General features: G+C 43.1%; 2 protein-coding genes across 2 annotated transcripts; one reads left to right on the top strand and one right to left on the bottom strand.

The window, feature by feature from the left end:
• Positions 1-368: 368 nt before the first annotated feature.
• Positions 369-5,729, bottom strand: xrcc6 (X-ray repair complementing defective repair in Chinese hamster cells 6). Its single transcript, XM_029639996.2, has 13 exons — positions 5,587-5,729; positions 4,749-4,840; positions 4,552-4,664; positions 4,163-4,304; positions 3,725-3,976; positions 3,336-3,522; positions 2,801-2,987; positions 2,060-2,228; positions 1,730-1,891; positions 1,493-1,622; positions 1,199-1,299; positions 947-1,063; positions 369-782 (listed from the first exon to the last, which is right to left on the bottom strand). The coding sequence occupies exons 2-13, from the start codon at positions 4,816-4,818 to the stop codon at positions 583-585; spliced, it is 1,830 nt and encodes a 609-aa protein (XP_029495856.1). The 5' UTR covers positions 4,819-4,840; positions 5,587-5,729; the 3' UTR covers positions 369-582.
• A 1,873-nt stretch (positions 5,730-7,602) lies between these two features.
• Positions 7,603-20,581, top strand: LOC115112646 (desumoylating isopeptidase 1-like). The gene is made up of 7 exons (XM_029639674.2): positions 7,603-8,078; positions 8,297-8,318; positions 8,489-8,558; positions 8,915-9,024; positions 9,167-9,289; positions 13,212-13,329; positions 13,787-20,581. The coding sequence occupies exons 1-6, from the start codon at positions 7,988-7,990 to the stop codon at positions 13,303-13,305; spliced, it is 510 nt and encodes a 169-aa protein (XP_029495534.1). The 5' UTR covers positions 7,603-7,987; the 3' UTR covers positions 13,306-13,329; positions 13,787-20,581.
• Positions 20,582-25,646: the final 5,065 nt, after the last annotated feature.

Raw genomic sequence — 25,646 nt, forward strand, 5'->3', positions numbered from 1 at the left:
GATGGAAACCTAGCTAGTGACTTTGAAAGAGGGGTCTCAAAGGTACATAGGGGGTTTAAAGGGTGTGTGCGTGTCAACCTTATGAAACACTTAAGGAATATTCTGGAGTGGAGCCTGAGACAGTGTTTACCACCATCAACAAAACACCAAATTATTGAATTTGTCATGGAGTCGTATCCCCCCAAAAGTGTTCCAGACACTTGTACAATCTATTCCAAGGCGCATTGAAGCCGTTCTGGCAGCTCGTGACGGCCCAACGCCCTATTAAGACACTATGTTGATGTTCCCTTTACTTTGGCAGTTACCTTTATGTTCAAAAACTGCAGACAAGTAAAATTTGAAGCAATTACAGACAATTATATAAATGGTTCCTTTTCATTTTTTATTAAAGTTTAAAACATGTAAAGAAACAATATTATTCTAGCAACACAAATGAGAAACTTTCCATTTTAAGTACAGTGATATATCTCAGATTAGAAACCTTAAAATGGAAGCCCAAAGATAGACCAATAATCCTGCGATCTAGTGCATCTGACCAGAATATCGACAGCGTAGATGTCAACATATTTTGACATCTACGCCTCATTTGGTGAGCTGTGCAGTCAGGGCGTCTATTAGCTCCTGTTTCTTGGTCCCTGTGACCTTCACCCCAAACTGCTTACAGGCGTCCTTCAGCACGGGCACCGTCAGCTTACCCAGGTTGCCTTTCTGTACGTGACCCCTCAGCTCGTCCTCAGACATCTCCACCTTGGGCTTCTTTTCTGTGCCGCCTGCCGCCTCAGCTGAACACACACAGGGCCAGGATGTTACAACAACCAGTATTTCAACAGTGAGACTGCCAGCTACTACTCTGTTCTTTCTTACCCCATGGGCCGGACCAAAATCTCCCCTACAGGACACAAAGCAAGTAAACCATACGCCACAATATAGTTCATACAGAACTCACCTGGTTTGCGTTTGGGTGCAGTCTTGCCCTCTGGGTTGTAGTCAGCAGGGTACACCAGATCTCTGAACTCCTGAGCCAGGGAACCAAGACGCTGGTCCATCATATTCACATTGGGCACTGAGAGAGGGAGAGAGAGAAAGATAAGGAGAGATTGAACAGAAAGAATGGACAAGAAAAAGCGAGCTTGAGCACTGCTAAAAAAGAAGCATGTGGGCCAATCAGGAGCATATGGTGTGTGTGTATTCATCTTACTGGTGAGATCCTCTATGTGCTCCGGGGCCATGAGATCTAAAGCCAAGGCTTCCAGGTTCCTGTAGTGCTGCTGGAGGACTGGGTTCTCAAACGCATCACTCCTGGAACACAGGAAGAGCGACACAGACAATACAGGAATGGGAATCTCAAGACTAATTCTAGGACGTTTACAATAGTGTTCCCCTTGTTTTCTGCTATGCTTTCACTAATGTTTTATGCTTTAACTCTTTTCAAAATGTGAATCCTGGTATGAAATAATAATGTTTAGTATTCACTGTAATAAAAGGGCCGTACCTGTATTTGAAGCGCAGCTTGTGTACTATCTCCTTCATCTTGTCCACCTGAGACTCGGAGGCCGTGGGGAGCTGAGGCGTGTCCAGGGTACGGATGTCATCCGCGTAGGGCAGGAAGATGCCATGAAAGCCTGAGGCAAACACACACGTCATTACAATTAGTCTGAACGTTTAAAAGTATTTTAATTGTGTGGTATTTGTGCAAGACCACGGCTGCAGTGGGACCCAATGACAGTACCTGGAGCCGCAATCTGGGCCTGGCCATCATCCACCTCCTCTCTTTGGGGCACCAGCGCTAAGAAGCGCGGTGGAGAGTTACGAATCCGTGTATATTTACACAGAGCAAACACTTTCCTCACACTACACCTGCGCAGCAACGCTGTGAACACACAGGCACTCCCTGGGATGGAAAAACAGGACATGGTGAGAAAGGGGTTAAAGTTGGAACTCAAAATGGAACTTGGAGGACGAACATGGGCTGACGTTTCCCAGATTACAGTTTGACTTGTAGTTATGTTTTCAACTGTCACCGTTTCTCTTCCCATCATAGTGACAGGTTCACACACACCTGTGACCATTTCCTCCTCTGGGTAGATGAAGACAGCAGATCTGAGGTGGTGGTGCAGTTTGAGACGCTCCATGGGCTTGAACCCAATAAGCTCCAGACCCGGGTCAGAAAACTTCTTTATCACATCCACCTCGTCTTTCTCCATCACTATCTGCCTGCCTGCATACACCTATACAGACAACACACATCACATCTTGACTGAAATTAACCAGACAGAATGAGAAATATGAAATCATACTTTCTTTTTTTTATACCCCTTTTTCGTGATATCCAAAAATTGGTAGTTACAGTCCCATCCCATCGCTGCAACTCCCGTACGGACTCGGGAGAGGCAAAGGTCGAGAGCCGTGCATCCTCCGAAACAACCCAGCCAAGCCGCACTGCTTCTTGACACAATGCACGCTTAACCCGGAAGCCAGCTGCACCAATGTGTACACCTGGCTACCGTGTCAGCGTGCATTGTGCCCGGACCGCCAAAGGAGCGCTATGGGACAGGAACATCCCTGCCAGCCAAATCCTCCCCTAACCTGGACGACACTGAGCCAACTGTGCACCGCCCCATGGGTCTCCCAGTTGCGGTGCCGGCTGCGACAGAGCCTGGACTTGAACCAGGATCTCAAGTGGCACAGCTAGCACTGCGATGCAGTGCCTTAGACCACTCCACTCGGGAGGCCCATACTTTCTGTGATACACTTTAAATATATATTTCTTTGGTTTGATTTGAGATTCCCACTTAGTTACCTGAACCCTCTTGGTGTCACTGGGGAGCAGCAGACTGCCCGTCTGTGTGTGGTAGAGGCGTGTCTTGGTGCGGACGGGCTCGTTGTTGTCTCTGTAGAGCTTGATGGCGTTAGGCTTCCTGGCCTGTAGGGCCGTGATGTACACACCCACTGCCACGTTCATCCCTTCCCCCAGACACAGATTCAACCTGACACAGAGGACAAGAGAGGAGCCATCAGCAACCAGGGCCCTATTCAGTTTTGTTAAACATTTGTAACATCTAAACATGTCCTATAAGAACACAGTCTAGAAGAAAAAGAAACGCACACCTATTTAGGCAAGGTGCTGGCTAGCGGAGTAGAAAACTTGAAAATAAAAGAGCCGCACACTCTAGGAGCTCAGGTGCAAAACATTAATTACCAACTTTGACAGCCAAGCTATCTTCACCAGGGTATAATCACAAACACTGCGGGATGACTCATTTATATAGTGTCAAAAGACACAGTGCCACGCCTATACAATGATGAGGGAAACAGTGCTGGGCTGTGCTCTGTACCTTGCGACTGATCTCTTCTTCATCTCCTTGGCTCTGACCCTCTTCTGGAGGTCCTCCAATTTCCCACAAGGCTCCATCTGCAGGCCCAGCTCAGCCTCGTCCTCAGGGGGGCTCACCACGTCACAGAAGAAGAGCGAGACGTCGAACCCACCTGGCTTCATCAGATGCATAAGGTCTATCACCACACCTGTGAGTGACCGAGAGAGAGTTCACTGATCCAACATTGTTTGTGATAAGCTAAACATTTGCAAGACCAAGATGTATTTCCAGCCCCTTTCAAACCCCTTCACCTTCAACCCTGTTACATCAAGGAGGCCTACTGCCATAGAGATACAACTATGTATGTTCTGTCTCTTTGACAACTGCCTTCCCCCTTTCTCCAGACCCACCGGTCTCTTTGAGGTCGCTAGCCTTTGTGCGGGCCTGGCGGTCGCGCTCGCTGTCTCCCCCATGTGGTGTGTCTCGGCAGGTGAAGATCATGAGGCGTTTGTGGGAGAGCCGAAGCTTGATGTCACTGTAGAGGTTGGAGCAGCACCACAGCGCCTCACCCAGGTTGGTATTCCCACTGCCCATTGTCTCTCCTGCCACCCGGGCACCTTTCTCCCCACGCAGCCCATCCACATCCTGCACCCGACGGGCACCTAGAGGAGAGAGAGATGGGAGGAGATAAAAGAAAAGGATAGACAGAGAGATAGGTGAGGAGGAAGGGTAAAGATAAGCAGATTGGAGATACACAGAGAGAATAATAACAAATGTTAAAATGGGTTCCAGAAGAATCCAAGACTCGATCAAAACACACACTGAAACTGCAGGCCAGGGGGACATACCAGGTAAGTCCAGGTCGTGGTAGATATAGACATGTTTGAAACTGTTCCTGGGGTTCTTGCTCTGTTCCGTCCCATAGAACACTAGAGCCACCAGGTCCTTGTCACTGCTGATTATTTTACTGGTGTAGACGCTGCGGACACACTGGGGAGGGAGAGTAGCACAATACAATAAAACACTGTCAGAGGGTTAAGTAGGACCACAGAGATCAAGAGAGGAGTGGGAAAGGGCCATCAGTCATGTCACTTCTCATGGTGCTAAGAGTTCAGTCATTTTCATCATGTCTGAGATAAGGAGAGAAACAGAGTGGCAGGGGAGGGGGTGAAGAAAGGACAGGAAAGGGTAAGGGAAAACAGAGAGGGAGTTAGAGACAGTGAGAGAGAATGACTACCTGCATGGTCATGTCAAATGGCGAGGGCTCTTCATCCTCCCCCTTGATGAACATCTCCTTGGAAGCATCCACCAGAAACACCAGGCTGTCACGGCCTGTGCTCTTATAGTCCACTGTGGAGAGGGATTACATTACATATGCTAACCCCCATTCTATTCAGTATTGATCCATTCAATCACCATCAATGTTGGTCTTACCTCCAGACTCATCCCTTTCCTCTCCATCCACATCTTCATCCTCATGGTGGTAGTCGTTCCACTGTGCCATTGAGGCATGCACTAATCTTGCCCTTAAAATAACAAGGAAACAAACGCATACGTGCACACACACACACAGTGTGAGAGAACTGTGATTGTTATAAAACTCTGATCAGGTAATACCAGATGATGTCGGGTTCAATTTAATGTGGCACTCCAGTCGCCTTTTGGGTAAGTGACTAGTTAGTTCTTGAGAACTCAAGGAGGGTATACCCACTATACAGTTGCCCCCCTTTTGGGTTCTTAGCTGATAGTATGGACCACAACTACTCTCCCTCCCCATGTGAACCACAATCCCGACGCTCTGTTTACTCCCGAAACTCTAAACGCATATACGCCACTTGCGAAAAGGTTTTGTAAATCTTTGGAGTGTAACTTTTATATAAGCGATAAATAATATTTAAAATACAAAACACACACTTTTACTGTGTACTCAGCTACGATATCTCAATTACACCAATGCGTTCCACATTTCCGGTGTTTCTTAAAGATACAGCCGTGTGCAACTTTCAAAACTGCATGCGGTAAGTCTTCTGTATTTGATTATTCCCCCCCTTATATTCAGGTTAAGTTCCAAATGTTTCCAAAACTGTATCCAACACCTGCATTTGCGTTTAGACAGAACATTTGGGGGAGCGTCGGGGAATAGGCTGCAGACAACTTTTTGAATATAATATAATCACAGTTTCTAAACGGTATATGGTTATCTTAGCATCCACTTATCAGCATACATAAGAATGCACTCTCATTTAAACTATACAGACGAATGAAAGCATACCTTATGGCCGAGTGTATGATGTTACAAATGTGATTTCGTTGGAAATAGTTAGCTACAAGCCTTGTTTTGTCTTGATGCAGGTGTTGATATCAGACCGTAGTCGTGTTTAATTGCGTCGTCAGTTGCGACGTGAACGCGCATTACTTTTTCTATGGTGAAAATGTTCGTGGGTTCATGTAAAGCTAAATGTGCATAGTGCCATCTACTGTGCGATTGAGGTTGAGACGATTTATGAAACAAATATCGTCAAAATATTTTTCATATCAATCGTGGACTCACGTACACAAACACAAGATTTCTTAATTTTATTACGGATTCTTGCGTACATTTCACAATATTTTATCAGACGCTTTGACGATGTAGGTCGTCACCGTCAACTGTTTGAAGCTAGCCACAATAAGGATTGTGGAATTTGCAGTTTCCCTTCAAAATAAGATTCCCCCATTGAAACATGCAAATGAATACAAATAGTGGAATAATACCTATTTGGACTAGATGCCAAACATGGTTGGATGTTTTTATATACATTCAAAAGAAGACAATAAGTAGTTCATTTGACACAAAAAAAGTAAAGAATCAGTTGAAATCGCACTGTGGATGTAATTAGACTTCCGTATTGCATTGGGGGCATACTTACAATAAGCACTATCAAATCACATTATTATTTATTTTTTCACCTTTATTTAACCAGGTAGGCAAGTTGAGAGCAAGTTCTCATTTACAATTCCGACCTGGCCAAGATAAAGCAAAGCAGTTCGACACATGGTGTAAAACAAACATACAGTCAATAATACAGTAGAAAAATTAGTCTATATACAATGTGAGAAAATGAGGTGAGATAAGGGAGGTAAAGGCAAAAAAAGGCCATGGTGGCGAAGTAAATACAATATAGCAAGTAAAACACTGGAATGGTAGATTTGCAGTGGAAGAATGTGCAAAGTAGAAATAGAAATAATGGGGTGCAAAGGAGCTAAATAATAAATAAATGAATACAGTAGGGGGAGAGGTAGTTGTTTGGGCTAAATTATAGATGGGCTATGTACAGGTGCAGTAATCTGTGAGCTGCTCTGACAGCTGGTGCTTAAAGCTGGTGAGGGAGATTAGTGTTTCCAGTTTCAGAGATTTTTGTAGTTCGTTCCAGTCATTGGCAGCAGAGAACTGGAAGGAGAGGCGGCCAAAGGAGGAATTAGTTTTGGGGGTGACCAGAGAGATATACCTGCTGGAGCGCATGCTATAGATGGGTGCTGCTATGGTGACCAGCGAGCTGAGATAAGGGGGAATTTACCAAGCAGGGTCTTGTAGATGACCTGGAGCCAGTGGGTTTGGCGACGAGTATGAAGCGAGGGCCAGCTAACGAGAGCGTACAGGTCGCAGTGGTGAGTAGTATATGGGGCTTTGGTGACAAAACGGATGGCATTGTGATAGACTGCATCCAATTTATTGAGTAGGGTATTGGAGGCTATTTTGTAAATGACATCGCCGAAGTCGAGGATCGGTAGGATGGTCAGTTTTACGAGGGTATGTTTGGCAGCATGAGTGAAGGAGGCTTTGTTGCGAAATAGGAAGCCAATTCTAGATTTAATTTTGGATTGGAGATGCTTAATGTGAGTCTGGAAGGAGAGTTTACAGTCTAACCAGACACCTAGGTATTTGTAGTTGTCCACATATTCTAAGTCAGAACCGTCCAGAGTAGTCATGCACAGTATTGTTTCTTATAGATGGCGGTTAAGATATTGTTTCGGACCAAATCAAACACAATATGCTGAAACACTTTAAAAAAACTTTTTGGCACCAAATTTACTACTTATTGTCATTTTTTGAATTTATATATCAACATTCCAAACTAGTTTAGGATGATCTAGTCCAAATATGGCATTATTCCACTATTTGTATCCGTTTGCATGTTGCAATGGGTGACTTTTATTTTGAACGCAAACCCAACATTCCACAATTGTGGCCAATTCTTATTGTTGCTAGCTTCACTCAGGTGTCCCAGTCTCACTCTATCCATTCATTGGCTGTTTTTTAAGCCGTATGTATGTATGTATGGGCATTTTTGACAGATATATTTTGTTTTGAGTCACAGTGACACAGCAACAGCTGACTAGCATGTTAGCTAAGAGCTTCGTACGGTTGTGACTCGTGAATTTGCCTCAATTATTAGATATTCGTTGCAATTAAGCTTAGCTACTATATGCCTTTTTTATTTTGCCCAACGTAAGGCATTTCTGACTATTTGTGTTTTTCTATTTGCGGAAACAGAACGAACTATAGTAACTTAACACTACGTTAGCTCGTCGGATAGCTAGCTAGCGAGATCACACTAGCTAGCTAACGTTAGTTCGTACACATTGAAGACAAACACAGCACTCAACCTAATTTTACACCACCAAGCTGAATTATGGATCCAAATAACACCTCGTACGCTGTGAAACTGTACGTTTACGACATATCTAAAGGAATGGCTCGCCAGCTGAGCCCCCTCATGCTAGGTAAGTTGCTAACGCGTTAGTTAGCTGACTAGTTTTGCTTGGAATATAAGTTGTTTTACCCGCTGATGTAGAGTTTGGATTGATGAGCAGAGGCTGGGGATGCATTTTAGGCCTATGCGCTGAATTTAGAATCAATTTCTGTATCTTATGAACCCCAAGTTCGCTACAAATTGTAAACTTAATGTATAACGTTATCAGCTATTCTGTTCTATTCACAGGTATACAGCTTGATGGAATATGGTGAGTCAATTATGAATTTTTTGAATGATTGAAATCCTTATTTTAGTGAGGACAAAGGTCAAGTTATGTACACCTTTCATATTTATATTTCCCCCCCAGTGTTTTTAAGTCTGTTCATTGGGAGTCCGTCTTTATGTGAAATAAACTGTAGCCTTTTTCCTCTCACTTAGGCACACTGCTATTGTTGTACATGGAGAGGAGTTTTTCTATGGGGGAGATGGCATCACAAACTGCCCACCTGTAAGACAACGTTTTATTCTATTCCTTCCTAACAATAAACTAGACCTGAAAATCTTTCTTATTGGTGTCCATACGTCTAAGTTAGTTACCCCAAGCATAGATCTTGTTAGTTGTGATACAAAACTTATCCTGGGGCTGCATATGGGCTAATCGAGGAAAACTGAGCAAGCAGGTGGCAGGTAGCCTAGCGGTTGAGATTGTTGGGCCAGCTCGTTCTGCAAAGCAGTTAAACCTCCAACAACACCTGCTCCCTGGTCAATTTAAGGCACCCCTCCGCACCTCTATGATTCAGAGGGGTTGGGTTAAATGCATTCGGTTGTACAACTGACAAGCTGTTTGTATTTGTGTGTTTTTAGGGCGGAACATCCCTGGGACAACCCAACTCCATAATAGACTTGGGCACCACAGAGGTGACTGAGGAGATCTTTATGGAGTACCTGTCTTCACTGGGAGAGTCCACGTACAGGTGAGGCTGTGGCACCTGGTCGATCTCAACCTGGTGGATCTCAACTCCACACGTAATGGCGATGTGCAGTCTCTCTCCCTCTCTTTCTCCCTTCTATCTTTACTCTGTTCCTATCTTTGACTCACATCTTCTTTATCTGTAGGGGGAACCAATACCATCTGTTTGAGTGGAACTGTAACACGTTCAGTAACGAAGTGGCCCAGTTCCTCACTGGCAGCAAGATCCCCGGCCACATCACAGACCTGCCGGCTGAAGTGCTCTCCACGTGAGTTTCCCCTCTCTCCCCTCCCCTGTCTCTATAGCATCAAGAACCTGTTGTCAGACATTTAGAGTGTAGTGCGGAAGCATGGCACAGTGATAGTCGAGCACATATTGTTCATGAGTGACATGGGTAACAATTCCACCTCTGACACTTTCATGCTGTCTTTCCTCTACCTGTAACCCTAAATCTACTTTCAATACTGTCTGAATAAAGAGAAAAATATGGAAGGAGGACAAGTCTCCGTTCACGTGTAGAAGCTATATATATATATATATATAACACACACAGTTGAAGTTGGAAGTTTACTTACATAGGTTGGAGTCACTAAACTCGTTTTTCAACCACTCCACAAATTTCTTGTTAAACTATAGTTTTGGCAAGTCGGTTAGGACATCTACTTTGTGCATGACACGTCATTTTTCCAACAATTGTTTACAGACAGATTATTTTACTTATAATTCACTATCACAATTCCAGTGGGTCAGAAGTTTACATGCACTAAGTTGACTGCCTTTAAACAGCTTGGAAAATTCAGAAAATGGTGTCATGGCTTTAGCTTCTGATAGGCTAATTGACATCATTTGAGTCAATTGGAGGTGTACCTGTGGATGTATTTCAAGGCCTACCTTCAAACTCAGTGCCTCTTTGCTTGACATCATGGGAACATCAAAAGAAGTCAGCCAAGTCCTCAGAAAAAAAAATTGTAGACCTTCACAAGTCTGGTTCATCTATGGAAGCAATTTCCAAATGCCTGAAGGGTACCACGTTCATCTGTACAAACAATAGTATGCAAGTATAAACACCATGGGACCACGCAGCCGTCATACCGCTCAGGAAGGAGACGTGTTCTGTCTCCTAGAGATGAACATACTTTGGTGTGAAAAGTGAAAATCAATCCCAGAACAACAGCAAAGGACCTTGTGAAGATGCTGGAGGAAACAGGTACAAAAGGATCTATGTCCACAGTAAAACGAGTCCTGTATCGACAACCTGAAAGGCAGCTCAGCAAGGAAAGCCATTGCTCCAAAACCGCCATAAAAAAATCCAGACTACGGTTTGCAACTGCACATGGGGACAAAGTTCATACTTTTTGTCCTCTGGTCTGATGAAACAAAAATGGAACTGTTTGGCCATAGTCGTTATGTTTGGAGGGAAGGGGGGCTTGGCTTGCAAGCCGAAGAACACCATCCCAACCGTGAAGCACGGGGGCGGCAGAATCATGTTTTTGGGGTGCTTTGCTGCAGGAGGGACTGGTGCACTTCACAAAATAGATGGCATCATGAGGGAGAAAAATTCTGGATATATTAAAGCAACATCTCAAGACATCAGTCAGGAAGTTAAAGCTTGGTCGCAAATGGGTCTTTCAAATGGACAATGACCCCAAGCATACTTCCAAAGTTGTGGCAAAATGGCTTAAGGACAACAGTCAAGATATTGGAGTGGCCATCACGAAGCCTTGACCTCAATCCTATAGAAAATTTGTGGGCAGAACTGAAGAATCGCGTGCAAGCAAGGAGGCCTACAAACCTGACTCAATTACACCAGCTCTGTCAGGAGGAATGGGCCAAAATTCACCCAACTTATTGTGAGAAGCTTGGGAAGGATACCTGAAACATTTGACCCAAGTTAAACAATTTAAAGGCAATGCTACCAAATACTAGTTGAGTGTATGTAAACTTCTAACCCAATTGGTTATGTGATGAAAGAAATAAAAGCTGAAATCATTATCGCTACTATTATTCTGGTATTTCACATTCTTAAAATAAAGTGGTGATCCTAACTGACCAAAGGCAGGGAATTTTTACTAGGATTGTGAAACTGAGTTTAAATGTATTTGCTAAGGTGTATGTAAACTTCCGACTTCAACTGTGTGTGTATATATGTACAGTGCCTTGCGAAAGTATTCGGCCCCCTTGAACTTTGCGACCTTTTGCCACATTTCAGGCTTCAAACATAAAGATATAAAACTGTATTTTTTTGTGAAGAATCAACAACAAGTGGGACACAATCATGAAGTGGAACGACATTTATTGGATATTTCAAACTTTTTTAACAAATCAAAAACTGAAAAATTGGGCGTGCAAAATTATTCAGCCCCCTTAAGTTAATACTTTGTAGCGCCACCTTTTGCTGCGATTACAGCTGTAAGTCGCTTGGGGTATGTCTCTATCAGTTTTGCACATCGAGAGACTGAAAATGTTTCCCATTCCTCCTTGCAAAACAGCTCGAGCTCAGTGAGGTTGGATGGAGAGCATTTGTGAACAGCAGTTTTCAGTTCTTTCCACAGATTCTCGATTGGATTCAGGTCTGGACTTTGACTTGGCCATTCTAACACCTGGATATGTTTATTTTTGAACCATTCCATTGTAGATTTTGCTTTATGTTTTGGATCATTGTCTTGTAGTGCTTTAATGGCTTCTTCAGTGCAGCAAACTCTCTCCAGAAGTTCAGTGAGGATCTCTGAATGATCCAATGTTGACCTAAATTACTAATGATGATAAATACAATCCACGTGTGTGTAATCAAGTCTCTGTATAAATGCACCTGCACTGTGATAGTCTCAGAGGTCCGTTAAAAGCGCAGAGAGCATCATGAAGAACACACCAGGCAGGTCCAAGATACTGTTGTGAAGAAGTTTAAAGCCGGATTTGGATACAGAAAGATTTCCCAAGCTTTAAACATCCCAAGGAGCACTGTGCAAGCGATAATATTGAAATGGAAGGAGTATCAGACCACTGCAAATCTACCAAGACCTGGCCGTCCCTCTAAACTTTCAGCTCATACAAGGAGAAGACTGATCAGAGATGCAGCCAAGAGGCCCATGATCACTCTGGATGAACTGCAGAGATCTACAGCTGAGGTGGGAGACTCTGTCCATAGGACAACAATCAGTCGTATATTGCACAAATCTGGCCTTTATGGAAGAGTGGCAAGAAGAAAGCAATTTCTTAAAGATATCCATAAAAAGTGTCATTTAAAGTTTGCCACAAGCCACCTGGCAGACACACCAAACATGTGGAAGAAGGTGCGCTCGTCAGATGAAACCAAAATTGAACTTTTTTGGCAAGAATGCAAAATGTTATGTTTGGCGTAAAAGCAACACAGCTCATCACACCATCCCCACTGTCAAACATGGTGGTGGCAGCATCATGGTTTGGGCCTGCTTTTCTTCAGCAGGGACAGGGAAGATGGTTAAAATTGATGGGAAGATGGATGGAGCCAAATACAGGACCATTCTGGAAGAAAAACCTGATGGAGTCTGCAAAAGACCTGAGACTGGGACGGAGATTTGTCTTCCAACAAGACAATGATCCAAAACATAAAGCAAAATCTACAATGGAATGGTTCAAAAATAAACATATCCAGGTGTTAGAATGGCCAAGTCAAAGTCCAGACCTGAATCCAATCGAGAATCTGTGGAAAGAACTGAAAACTGCTGTTCACAAATGCTCTCCATCCAACCTCACTGAGCTCGAGCTGTTTTGCAAGGAGGAATGGGAAACATTTCAGTCTCTCGATGTGCAAAACTGATAGACATACCCCAAGCGACTTACAGATGTAATCGCAGCAAAAGGTGGCGCTACAAAGTATTAACTTAAGGGGGCTGAATAATTTTGCATGCCCAATTTTTCTGTTTTTGATTTGTTAAAAAAGTTTGAAATATCCAATAAATGTCGTTCCACTTCATGATTGTGTCCCACTTGTTGTTGATTCTTCACAAAAAAATACAGTTTTATATCTTTATGTTTGAAGCCTGAAATGTGGCAAAAGGTCGCAAAGTTCAAGGGGGCCGAATACTTTCGCAAGGCACTGTATGTGCTATAAATCAGGACAGCTTGTTCAAAGCACAAGTCGCTGTGTATGTTCATCATGTTACTCCCCATTGATCAGATTCTAATTTGTGGTGTTCCACTCTCACCCACAGGCCTTTCGGCCAGGCGCTACGCCCTCTACTGGACTCCATCAATATTGCACCTCAGGGGGGCAACACCTTCAACGGACACTATGGCCAGAGATAGGCCAGAGATAGGCCGATAACACAGGTGCACAGAGGAATATATTATACCAACAGTCTGTGTGTGAGGGGTGGGAGATCTGCAGCTCACCTTTTGTGAGTCCCTTAGGCTGTGTTTACACAGGCAGCCCAATTCTGAATTTATTTTCACTAATTGGTCTTTTGACCAATCAGATCAGCTCTGAAAAAGATCTGGTGTGAAACAATCTGATGTGATTGGTCAAAAGACCAATTAATGACAAAGTTCAGAAATGGGCTGCCTGATGTATGTCAGTCAGTGTTCCAGGCAGAAACCTCACCCTACCTAACCTCTTTAATACCTTAACACCAACCCAGCCTGGCACACCCCATCCCCAGCCATACCTAACTCTCCCCTTTTTCCACTATAAAGTTGGCCTGATCCGTGCCTGTATTTTAGTATGTCCACGGTTATCAAGATGGCCGTAAGTATATAATAAGATGGAGCTTTCTTCTACTCTCCGTAGGATCCCATGATCGGCTGAATGTAAAACTAGAGGGCTGCAAAGTTTCTCTCTAGAAAGTGCAGCTCTTTCCTACACGGGTGGGGGTAGGGTACATTTTACATACCTTCTATGTTTTACTAAAGTGTTAAGCTATTTTACTGTTATATTGTTTTGTTCTTTTTTAATTACCATGATATGACTGGGTTGCCACTAGAGGGAGAGAAGGAAAGGAAAAGAGAAACGGCTAAAGTGGTGATAAAATCTAGACAAATTCTGACTTGCACTTATCTTTGTATTGGGAACTTGCGTATTCACATGTCTTTGTACCAACTGTCTTGTGTCAAGGTTTATCCATCCCTTGAATACATCGTCACACACTCTCAGGGTCATCATGCGAAGATGACCTCAAAGTACTGAATGTTAGATTTTTATTTTTATAACTAAAGAGACCACAACCGGTCGTTTCAAATCGGAACAAAAAGTCATAATGGGCAGAACAAGAAAGGTGGGCAGAGCCAGTTACAAGCAAGCGAGATCCTTTTGGTGCGTTCTAGCATACATTTGCATATTTCTGCTTGGGAACACCTACTCTGAAGTGCGTGTGCAATAACTCAATTCCCTTTTGCACTCCTAAACAGTGCCATTTAAAAAAAAAACTTTAGCAAAGGGTAAATTCTAGGAAACTTAGTCCACTGTTCATAACAGGTTCATGTTTTGGGAACAGAACTGTATTGAGATCAAATGTTTCATCAATTAGCAGAATCTTGGCCAAAATCCATCTCGTTCCATCTTCTCCAGCTACTGGGCTTCCTCTCACTGGAAACGCCAAGTGGATGCTTCACATTTATACAGTCGGTGAAATATCTGGCGCATTGTTCTATCTGTGTCTGGATCTTTCCAGAGTGTGTATTCTCATACCTTTTCAAATGAGCAGGAATACACCATATACAGGAATTCTCTAAGATTGAAATGTTGTGCAGTCTGTTGATCCAGGATAGGAATACAAAAATCACTCTTCATATCATGAGTCATGCCAATCTCCATTAACTTTTCCCCTGATATTAAATATCAGTGATTTTTCTTTTGTGGTTTATTTCTTTGGATAATATGTACAGTGGGGCAAAAAAGTATTTCGCCAGCCACCAATTGTGCAAGTTCTCCCACTTAAAAAGATGAGGCCTGGAATTTTCATCATAGGTACACTTCAACTATGACAGACAAAATGAGAAAAAAATCCAGAAAATTACATTGTAGGATTTTTAATGTATTTATTTGCAAAATATGGTGGAAAATAAGTATTTGGTCAAGTTTCTCAATACTTTTATATACCCTTTGTTGGCAATGGCAGAGGTCAAATGTTTTCTGTAAGTCTTCACAAGGTTTTCACACACTGTTGCTGGTATTTTGGCCCATTCCACCATGCAGATCTCCTCTAGAGCAGTGATGTTTTGGGGCTGTTGCTGGGCAACACGGACTTTCAACTCCCTCCAAAGATTTTCTATGGGGTTGAGATCTGGAGACTGGCTAGGCCACTCCAGGACCTTGAAATGCTTCTTACGAAGGCACTCATTTGTTGCCTGGGCAGTGTGTTTGGGATCATTGTCATGCTGAAAGACCCAGCCACGTCTCATCTTCAATGCCCTTGCTGATGGAAGGAGATTTTCACTCAATCTCACGATACATGGCCCCATTCATTCTTTCCTTTACACAGATCAGTCGTCCTGGTCCCTTTGCAGAAAAACAGCTCCAAAGCATGAGGTTTCCACCCCATGCTTCACAGTAGGTATGGTGTTCTTTGGATGCAACTCAGCATTTTTTTTGTCCTCAACACGACGAGTTGAGTTTTTACCGAAAAGTTATTTTGGTTTCATCTGACCATATGACATTCTCCCAATCTTCTTCTGGATCATCCAAATGCTCTCTAGCAAACTTCAGACGGGCCTGGACATGTACTGGCTTAAGCAGGGGGACACGTCTGGCACTGCAGGATTTGAGTCCCTGGTGGCGTAGTGTGTTACTGATGGTAGGCTTTGTTACTTTGGTCCCGGCTCTCTGCAGGTCATTCACTAGGTCCCCTTGTGTGGTTCTGGGATTTTTGCTCACCGTTCTTGTGATCATTTTGACCCCACGGGGTGAGATCTTGCGTGGAGCCCCAGATCGAGGGAGATTATCAGTGGTCTTGTATGTCTTCCATTTCCTAATAATTGCTCCCACAGTTGATTTCTTCAAACCAAGCTGCTTACCTATTGCAGATTCAGTCTTCCCAGCCTGGTGCAGGTCTACAATTTTTGTTTCTGGTGTACTTTGACAGCTCTTTGGTCTTGGCCATAGTGGAGTTTGGAGTGTGACTGTTTGTTTGAGGTTGTGGACAGGTGTCTTTTATACTGATAACAAGTTCAAACAGGTGCCATTAATACAGGTAAGGAGTGGAGGACAGAGGAACCTCTTAAAGAAGAATTTACAGGTCTGTGAGAGCCAGAAATCTTGCTTGTTTGTAGGTGACCAAATACTTATTTTCCACCATAATTTGCAAATAAATTCATTAAAAATCCTACAATATGATTTTTCTGGATTTTTTTTTTTTCTCATTTTGTCTGTCATAGTTGAAGTGATAAATTACAGGCCTCTCCTCTTTTTAAGTTTAGAACTTGCACAATTGGTGGCCGACTAAATACCTTTTTGCCCCACTATGTGTGTGTGTGTGCTGCTCAAAAAAATAAAGGGAATACTAAAATAAGTCCTAGATCTGAATGAAATATTCTTAAATACTTTTTTTCTTTACATAGTTGAATGTGCTAACAACAAAATCACACACATTATCAATGGAAATCAAATTTATCAACCCATTGGAGGTCTGGATTTGGAGTCACACTCAAAATTAAAGTGGAAAACCACACTACAGGCTGATCCAACTTTGATGTAATGTTCTTAAAACAAGTCAAAATGAGGCTCAGTAGTGTGTGTGGCCTCCACGTGCCTGTATGACCTCCCTACAACGCCTGGGCATGCTCCTGATGAGGTGGCGGATGGTCTCCTGAGGGATCTCCTCCCAGACCTGGACTAAAGCATCCGCCAACTCCTGGACAGTCTGTGGTGCAACATGGCGTTGGTGGATGGATCGAGACATGATGTCCCAGATGTGCTCAATTGGATTCCGGTCTGGGGAATGGGCGGGCCAGTCCATAGCATCAATGCCTTCCTCTTGCAGGAACTGCTGACACACTCCAGCCACATGAGGTCTAGCATTGTCTTGCATTAGGAGGAACCCAGGGCCAACCGCACCAGCATATGGTCTCACAAGGGGTCTGAGGATCTCATGGCAGTCAGGCTACCTCTGGCGAGCACATGGAGGGCTGTGTGGCCCCCCCAAAGAAATGCCAACCCACACCATGACTGACTCACCGCAAAAAGTCATGTTGGAGGATGTTGCAGACAGCAGAACGTTCTCCACGGTGTCTCCAGACTCTGTCACGTGCTCAGTGTGAACCTGCTTTCATCTGTGAAGGGCAAATTCGCCACTGACACCCTGTGCTCATCTTGGTGTTCTCTGGCAAATGCCAAATGTCCTGCACGGTGTTGGGCTGTAAGCACAACCCCCACCTGTGGACGTCGGGCCCTCATGGAGTCTGTTTCTGACCGTTTGAGCAGACACATGCACATTTGTGGCCTGCTGGAGGTCATTTTGCAGGGCTCTGGCAGGGATCCTCCTGCTCCTCCTTGCACAAAGGTGGAGGTAGCGGTCCTGCTGCTGGGTTGTTGCCCTCCTACGACCTCCTCCACGTCTCCTGCTGTACTGGCCTGTCTCCTGGCAGCGCCTCCATGCTCTGGACACTACACTGACAGACACAGCAAACCTTCTTGCCACAGCTCGCATTGATGTGCCTTCCTGGATGAGCTGCACTACCCGAGCCACTTGTGTGGGTTGTAGACTCCGTCTCATGCTACCACTGGAGTGAAAGCACCGCCAGCATTCAAAAGTGACCAAAACATCAGCCAGGAAGCATAGGAACTGAGAAGTGGTCTGTGGTCACCACCTGCAGAACCACTCTTTTATTGGGGGTGTCTTGCTAATTGCCTATAATTTCCACTTGTTGTCTATTCCATTTGCACAACATCATGTGAAATTTATTGTCAATCAGTGTTGCTTCCTAAGTGGACAGTTTGATTTCACAGAAGTGTGATTGACTTGGAGTTACATTGTGTTGTTTAAGTGTTCCCTTTATTTTTTTGAGCAGTGTGTATGTATGTGTGTGTGTGTATATATATATATATATATATATATATACATACATACATACATACATACATACATACATACATACATACACAGGCTGTCTTTTTTTTTTATAAATAATGTTTTTTGAGGGGTGGGTCAGCTTAATATTGCGGAAAGAATGTTGCTTCCATCAATGTGATTATCTGCATCATTTCCAATCCCCCATATATTTTTGGGGTAAATATATATATATCCATACACGCATGCATATATATACACACATACATACCTATATAGATATATACTTTTTTAAAGAATATACCTTTATTATTCTCCACAAACCCTACCACCGATCCCCCAGTTGGAGTAAACAAACACTTTGGCTTTTACCTTCAATTTATACATCTTATACACATTTTACAGACAGTCTATTTTACAATAGTTCGTTTTTTTCTTCCTCTATTTCTGATGTCCATCCAGTTTGATTTCTATTTGTAACTGTGCTATTTCACAAAAGTTCTGAACCTATATGCATTTTACAGACCTGTGTGTTTTACATTACCTTGTTATTAGTCCCACCTTTCAGCTCCATTCAACCCCTCCCATCATCATTCATTTCGGATTTCTATTTGCCATATATTTTTCAACTGTGCTGTGATGCTTGGGGCGGCAGGGTAGCCTAGTGGTTAACCGGAAGGTTGCAAGTTCAAACCCCCGAGCTGATAAAGTACAAATCTGTCGTTCTTCCCCTGAACAGGCAGTTAACTGTTCCTAGGCTGTCATTGAAAATATTAATTTGTTCTTAACTGACTTGCCTAGTTAAATAAAGCTAAAAAAAAAATGCTTCACAAAATAATTTAACCTTTCTATTCTCATAGCATCTACAGATTGTAAATTAAAAATATATTTTTTTGCTAATGTAATTATTATATTATTGATTGATTGACTATGGCTTTTCCAATCACCCAGTATTGCTATCTGCAGCGTTAGTTCTAGGCAAATGTTGCAATTCTTCAGCCATTCCTGGACCTGTGACCAAAAACGAGCTACGTATGGACAATACCAAAAATATATTATCTAATGACTCTGCCTCCTCACAGCAGAATCTGCAGAGCGGGTAAGATTGTATCCCCCATATATATAACATTCTATTAGTTGCAAGAATTGTGTATAGTAATTTAAATTGAAAAATTCTTAGTTTTGAATCCGGCGTTGTTTTGCGTTTCAATTCATAAACCATGTGCCATGGAATGGGTACATCGATAATCTCTTCCCAACTATTTTGCAATTTATATGGCACAGCTGTCCGTTTTTTGGTCCTCAAATGAAATTGGTATGTTTTTATTTATCACACTTTTCTTTAACTATTTGTGTTCTTTAATACAGTGCTGACACACAAGTTCCTTACTTTTTCCCCTTCTACTTGCCTCTTCCATTTTTGTGCTAATGCTGCAATTAATTGGTTGTAATTTTGAGTAGAGCAGACTGTCTTTTCAGGTGGATTAAACTGAAATTGCAACCAACTTTCTAAGGCTTGTTTAAAAAATAAAGATATTTTGGAGATTATATCCTTTTCAAACACCCAAAAGTGGGCTGGTGTAATCTGAACATGGGATGAGACATTTGTATCAATTTACTAGAGAACCAGTTTGGATTTAAGTATAACTTTTGTATGACTGATGCCTTTAGTGAGAGGTCTAATGCTTTAATATTTAATCATTTCTGCCCTCCAAATTCATATTCGTTATATAAATAGGCCCTTTTAATTTTATCTGGCTTGTCGTTCCAAATAAACTTGAATATTTTTTGTTTGTTCATATAATTTAAAAAGCTAGTCAACTAGGTGTAGGCAAAACCATAAGCAAATAGGTCAACTGTGATATTACTAAAGAGTTAATCAGGGTGATTTTTTTCCCCCCACAAATAGACAGGTATTTTCCTTTCCATGGTAGCAAGATCTTATCTATTTTTGCTAACTTTCTATAAAAATGTATTGGAGTCAGATCATTTCTTTCCTTTGGGATTTGTATACCGAGTATGTCCACGCCTCCGTCAGGCCATTTAATTGGTCAACTACATGGTAATGTAAAATGTGCATTTTTTTTAGTGATCCAATACGTAATATGGTACATTTATCATAATTTGGTTTTAATCCAGAGAGAATAGCAAAAGTATCTAGATCCTCCATGAGGCCGTGGAGAGACTCTAGTTGTGGTTTTGAAAGAAAACATTAATCATCAGCGTAAAATGACACCTTAGTTTTTAAGACACGTGTTTCTAATCCCTTAATATTATTGTTTGATCTAATCTTAGCTAACATTTCGATGGCAATAATAAATAGATATGCCGATAGTGGACAAAGGCTGTCTTTGCAAGGTAAATATTTTAAAGAATTCCCTAATGTCATTATGGTCATATATTGTTATAGCTATTGTATTATCAAGGCTAATTTATTCAGTAATTCACATTGGTGTTAAGTCAATGTTGTGATATCCCCCCCCAAAATCCATCCTTACTCTCTCCACTATTGTGATGTAAATGATCCCGTTTATATTTTACGGAACTCTTGCCACTGCTTGATAAAGAACCTTTCTCTATAAGTATTGTTGTCTGTGTCTTCTTGTGTTAACTCGACGATCTTAATTAAGGAAGATCGAAAAGGACGGTGTTCCACAGTGCAGTGTGTTACCAGCCTGTCAATGGCTATTCTAGTACTGGTAGTTTACTGAACTAATATTTAAGTTATCCCATCAACCAAATAGCCAGTGATAAGTGGGAGAGCATTCTACATACCTTATGTGATGGTGTAAAATACTGTACTACTGGAAAATACAAGTGCTTTTGATGATAATTCCCAGAATGTCCACATGGGGAGGATGGTGGTTTTCTAGTTTCAGATTTTAAAAAAATTGTCGACAGTATAGCTACAGAGGAAACGCACCACATGTTGTTGCTAATTTTCTTTTCTTTTTTACCAAGTTATACAAATAATACCTATGAACGTCTCTTTGAGAGAGACGTTTAAGTCTTACAATAGTTCCATTGTATTTCACCTTCATCTGAAGTCAGTGACATCAAAAACATCTTCATATACAGTAAGTACAGGTACAAATAAGTAGTTTATCTTTGATATACATGTTTTTTCGTCCAACATATCCTTGATTATTACGTTTTTATTCAGCACAATATCATACATGTATCACACTTCAGTTAGATAATTATATATTTGGTCATAGTATCTTAAACATTTTCATACTGCACTCTATAATTTTGCCTCAAGTCGGTACATTCATATTTTGCATTGGTCTAGTTGCATTTGTCTCTAACTAGGCTGTATATTCAGTCTTCAGCTGGTGACAGCTGTGTTACTGGTCTGCAGTGAGAGACAGCCTGAGCTGTGGATCTACAACTGAGCAGAAGATAACCTTCGTCAGACAACATTAACACATCAGGGATTTCCGAAGGGGAACTGTAGAATCTGAATGTCAGATCAAAGTTTATTGGTCACGTATGCAGATGTTATCGAAGGTACAGAGAAATGGTTGTTTCTAGTTCCAAGTGTAGAGTAATGCCTAGCAATACAAAAACATTTAAGGCGCATATTACAGAAAATTACAGAAATTAAGAAATCAGAACGAGCAATGTCAGGGACTGGAATATAAATAAGCAATAAGGCCCGAGTGTGGGTGGTATATGGCAAATATGCCACGGTTAAGGGCTGTTCTTATACATGACACAACGTGGAGTGCTAGGACACAGCTCAGACGGCATCCCCAGCCATGTCCTCAGGGCATGCGCAGACCAGCTGGCTGGTGTGTTTGCGGACATATTCAATCAATCCCTATACCAGTCTGCTGTTCCCACATGCTTCAAGAGGGCCACCATTGTTCCTGTTCCCAAGAAACCTAAGCTAACTGAGCTAAACGACTACCGCCCCGTAGCACTCACTTCCGTCATCATGAAGTGCTTTGAGAGACTAGTCAAGGACCATATCACCTCCACCCTACTTGACACCCTAGACCCACTCCAATTTGCTTACTGCCCCAATAGGTCCACAGACGACGCAATTGCAACCACACTGCACACTGCCCTAACCCATTTGGACAAGAGGAATACCTATGTGAGAATGCTGTTCATCGACTACAGCTCAACATTTAACACCACAATTCCCTCCAAACTCGCCATCAAGCTCGAGACCCTGGGTCTCGACCCCGCCCTGTGCAACTGGGTACTGGACTTCCTGACGAGCTGCCCCCAGGTGGTGAGGGTAGGTAACAACATCTCCACCCCGCTGATCCTCAACACTGGGGCCCCACAAGGGTGCGTTCTGAGCCCTCTCCTGTATTCCCTGCTCACCCGTGACTGTGTGGCCATGCACGCCTCCAACTCAATCATCAAGTTTGCAGACGACACTACAGTGGTAGGCTTGATTACCAACAACACCGAGACGGCCTACAGGGAGGAGGTGAGGGCCCTCGGAGTGTGGTGTCAGGAAAATAACCTCACACTCAACGTCAACAAAACAAAGGAGATGATTGTGGACTTCAGGAAACAGCAGAGGGAGCACCCCCCTAACCACATCAATGGGACAGTAGTGGAGAGGGTAGTAAGTTTTAAGTTCCTCGGCGTACACATCACGGACAAACTGAATTGGTCCACCCACACAGACAGCGTGGTGAAGAAGGCGCAGCAGCGCCTCTTCAACTTCAGGAGGCTGAAGAAATTTGGCTTGTCACCAAAAGCACTCACAAACTTTTACAGATGCACAATCAAGAGCATTCTGTCGGGCTGTATCACCGCCTGGTGCGGCAACTGCTCCGCCCACAACCGTAATGCTCTCCAGAGAGTAGTGAGGTCTGCACAACACATCACCGGGGGCAAACTACCTGCCCTCCAGGACACCTTCACCACCCGATGTCACAGGAAGGCCATAAAGATCATCAAGGACAACAACCACCTGAGCCACTGCCTGTTCACCCCGCTATCATCCAGAAGGCGAGGTCAGTACAGGTGCATCAAAACAGGGACCGAGAGACTGAAAAACAGCTTCTATCTCAAGGCCATCAGACTGTTAAACAGCCACCACTAACATTGAGTGGCTGCTGCCAACATATTGACTCAACTCCAGCCACTTCAATAATGGAAAAATTGATGTAAAAAATGTATCACTAGCCACTTTAACCACTTTAAACAATGCCACTTAATATAATGTTTACAAACCCTACATTACTCATCTCATATGTATATACTGTCCTCGATACCATCTACTGCATCTTTCCTATGCCGTTCTGTACCATCACTCATTCATATATCTTTATGTACATATTCTTCATCCCTTTACACTTGTGTGTACGGTAGTTGTGGTGAAATTGTTAGGTTAGATTACTCGTTGGTTATTACTGCATTGTCGGAACTAGAAGCACAAGCATTTTGCTACACTCGCATTAACATCTGCTAACCATGTGTATGTGACAAATACATTTTGATTTGATTTAGCCATGGTATATTGGCCATATATCACAAATCCCCGAAGTTCCTTAGTGCTATTATAAACTGGTTACCATCATAATTAGAGCAGTAAAAAAAAATTGGCGTACCCATGCTATACGGTCTGATTTACCATGGCTTTCAGCCCATCAGCATTTAGGGCCCGACCCACCCATTTTATAAATATATGCAGTACCAGTCAAAAGTTTGGACACATCTACTCATTCAAGGGTTTTTCTTTATTTTTACAATTTTCTACATTATAGAATAATGTAATTCCAGGTAACTACCTTATGAAGCTGGTTGAGAGAATGCCAAGAGTGTGCAAGGCTGTCATCAAGACAAAGGGTGGATACTTTGAAGAATCTCAAATATAAAATACATTTAGAATTGTTTAACACTTTTTTGGTTACTACATGATGTGTTTTTTCATCGTTTTGATATCTTCACTATTATTCTACAATGTAGAAAACAGTAAAAATAAAGAAAAACCCTTGAGGCGTGTCCAAACTTTTGACTGGTTTTAATATATATATATATACACTGCTCAAAAAAACAAAGGGAACACTAAAATAACACATCCTAGATCTGAATGAATGAAATATTCTTATTAAATACTTTTTTCTTTACATGGTTGAATGTGCTGACAACAAAATCAAATTTATCAACCCATGGCGGTCTGGATTTGGAAAACCACACTACAGGCTGATCCAACTTTGATGTAATGTCCTTAAAACAAGTCAAAATGAGGCTCAGTAGTGTGTGTGGCCTCCACGTGCCTGTATGACCTCCCTACAACGCCTGGGCATGCTCCTGATGAGGTGGCGGATGGTCTCCTGAGGGATCTCCTCCCAGACCTGGACTAAAGCATCCGCCAACTCCTGGACAGTCTGTGGTGCAACGTGGCGTTGGTGGATGGAGCGAGACATGATGTCCCAGATGTGCTCAATTGGATTCAGGTCTGGGGAACGGGCGGGCCAGTCCATAGCATCAATGCCTTTCTCTTGCAGGAACTGCTGACACACTCCAGCCACATGAGGTCTAGCATTGTCTTGCATTAGGAGGAACCCAGGGCCAACCACACCAGCATATGGTCTCACAAGGTGTCTGAGGATCTCATCTCGGTACCTAATGGCAGTCAGGCTACCTCTGGCGAGCACATGTAGGGCTGTGCGTCCCCCAAAGAAATGCCACCCTACACCATGACTGACCCATCGCCAAACCGGTCATGCTGGAGGATGTTGCAGGCAGCAGAACGTTCTCCACGGCGTCTCCAGACTCTGTCACATGTGCTCAGTGTGAACCTGCTTTCATCTGTGAAGAGCACAGGGCGTCAGTGGCGAATTTGGCAATCTTGGTGTTCTCTGGCAAATGCCAAACGTCCTGCACAGTGTTGGACTGTAAGCACAACCCCCACCTGTGGACGTCGGGCCCTCATGGTGTCTGTTTCTGACCGTTTGAGCAGACACATGCACATTTGTGACCTGCTGGAGGTCATTTTGCAGGGCTCTGGCAGTGCAAAATCCTCCTCCACGTCTCCTGATGTACTGGCCTGTCTCCTGGTAGCGCCTCCATGCTCTGGACACTACGCTGACAGGACCTGACCTGAGCCCTAGGACCATGCCTCAGGACTACCTGGCCTGATGACTCCTTGCTGTCCCCAGTCCACCTGGCCGTGCTGCTGCTCCAGTTTCAACTGTTCTGCCTACGGCTATGGAACCCTGACCTGTTCACCGGACGTGCTACCTGTCCCAGACCTGCTGTTTTCAACTCTCTAGAGACAGCAGGAGCGGTAGAGATACTCTCAATGATCGGCTATGAAAAGCCAACTGACATTTACTCCTGAGGTGCTGACTTGCTGCACCCTCGACAACTACTGTGATTATTATTATTTGACCATGCTGGTCATTTATGAACATTTGAACATCTTGGCCATGTTCTGTTATAATCTCCACCCGGCACAGCCAGAAGAGGACTGGCCACCCCTCATAGCCTGGTTCCTCTCTAGGTTTCTTCCTAGGTTTTTGCCTTTCTAGGGAGTTGTTCCTAGCCACCGTGCTTCTTCACCTGCATTGTTTGCTGTTTGGGGTTTTAGGCTGGGTTTCTGTACAACACTTTGAGATATCAGCTGATGTAAGAAGGGCTTTATAAATACATTTGATTTGATTGTCTAGTAGT

This window comes from Oncorhynchus nerka, linkage group LG28, assembly GCF_034236695.1.
Source record: "Oncorhynchus nerka isolate Pitt River linkage group LG28, Oner_Uvic_2.0, whole genome shotgun sequence".
Lineage (NCBI taxonomy): Eukaryota > Metazoa > Chordata > Actinopteri > Salmoniformes > Salmonidae > Oncorhynchus > Oncorhynchus nerka.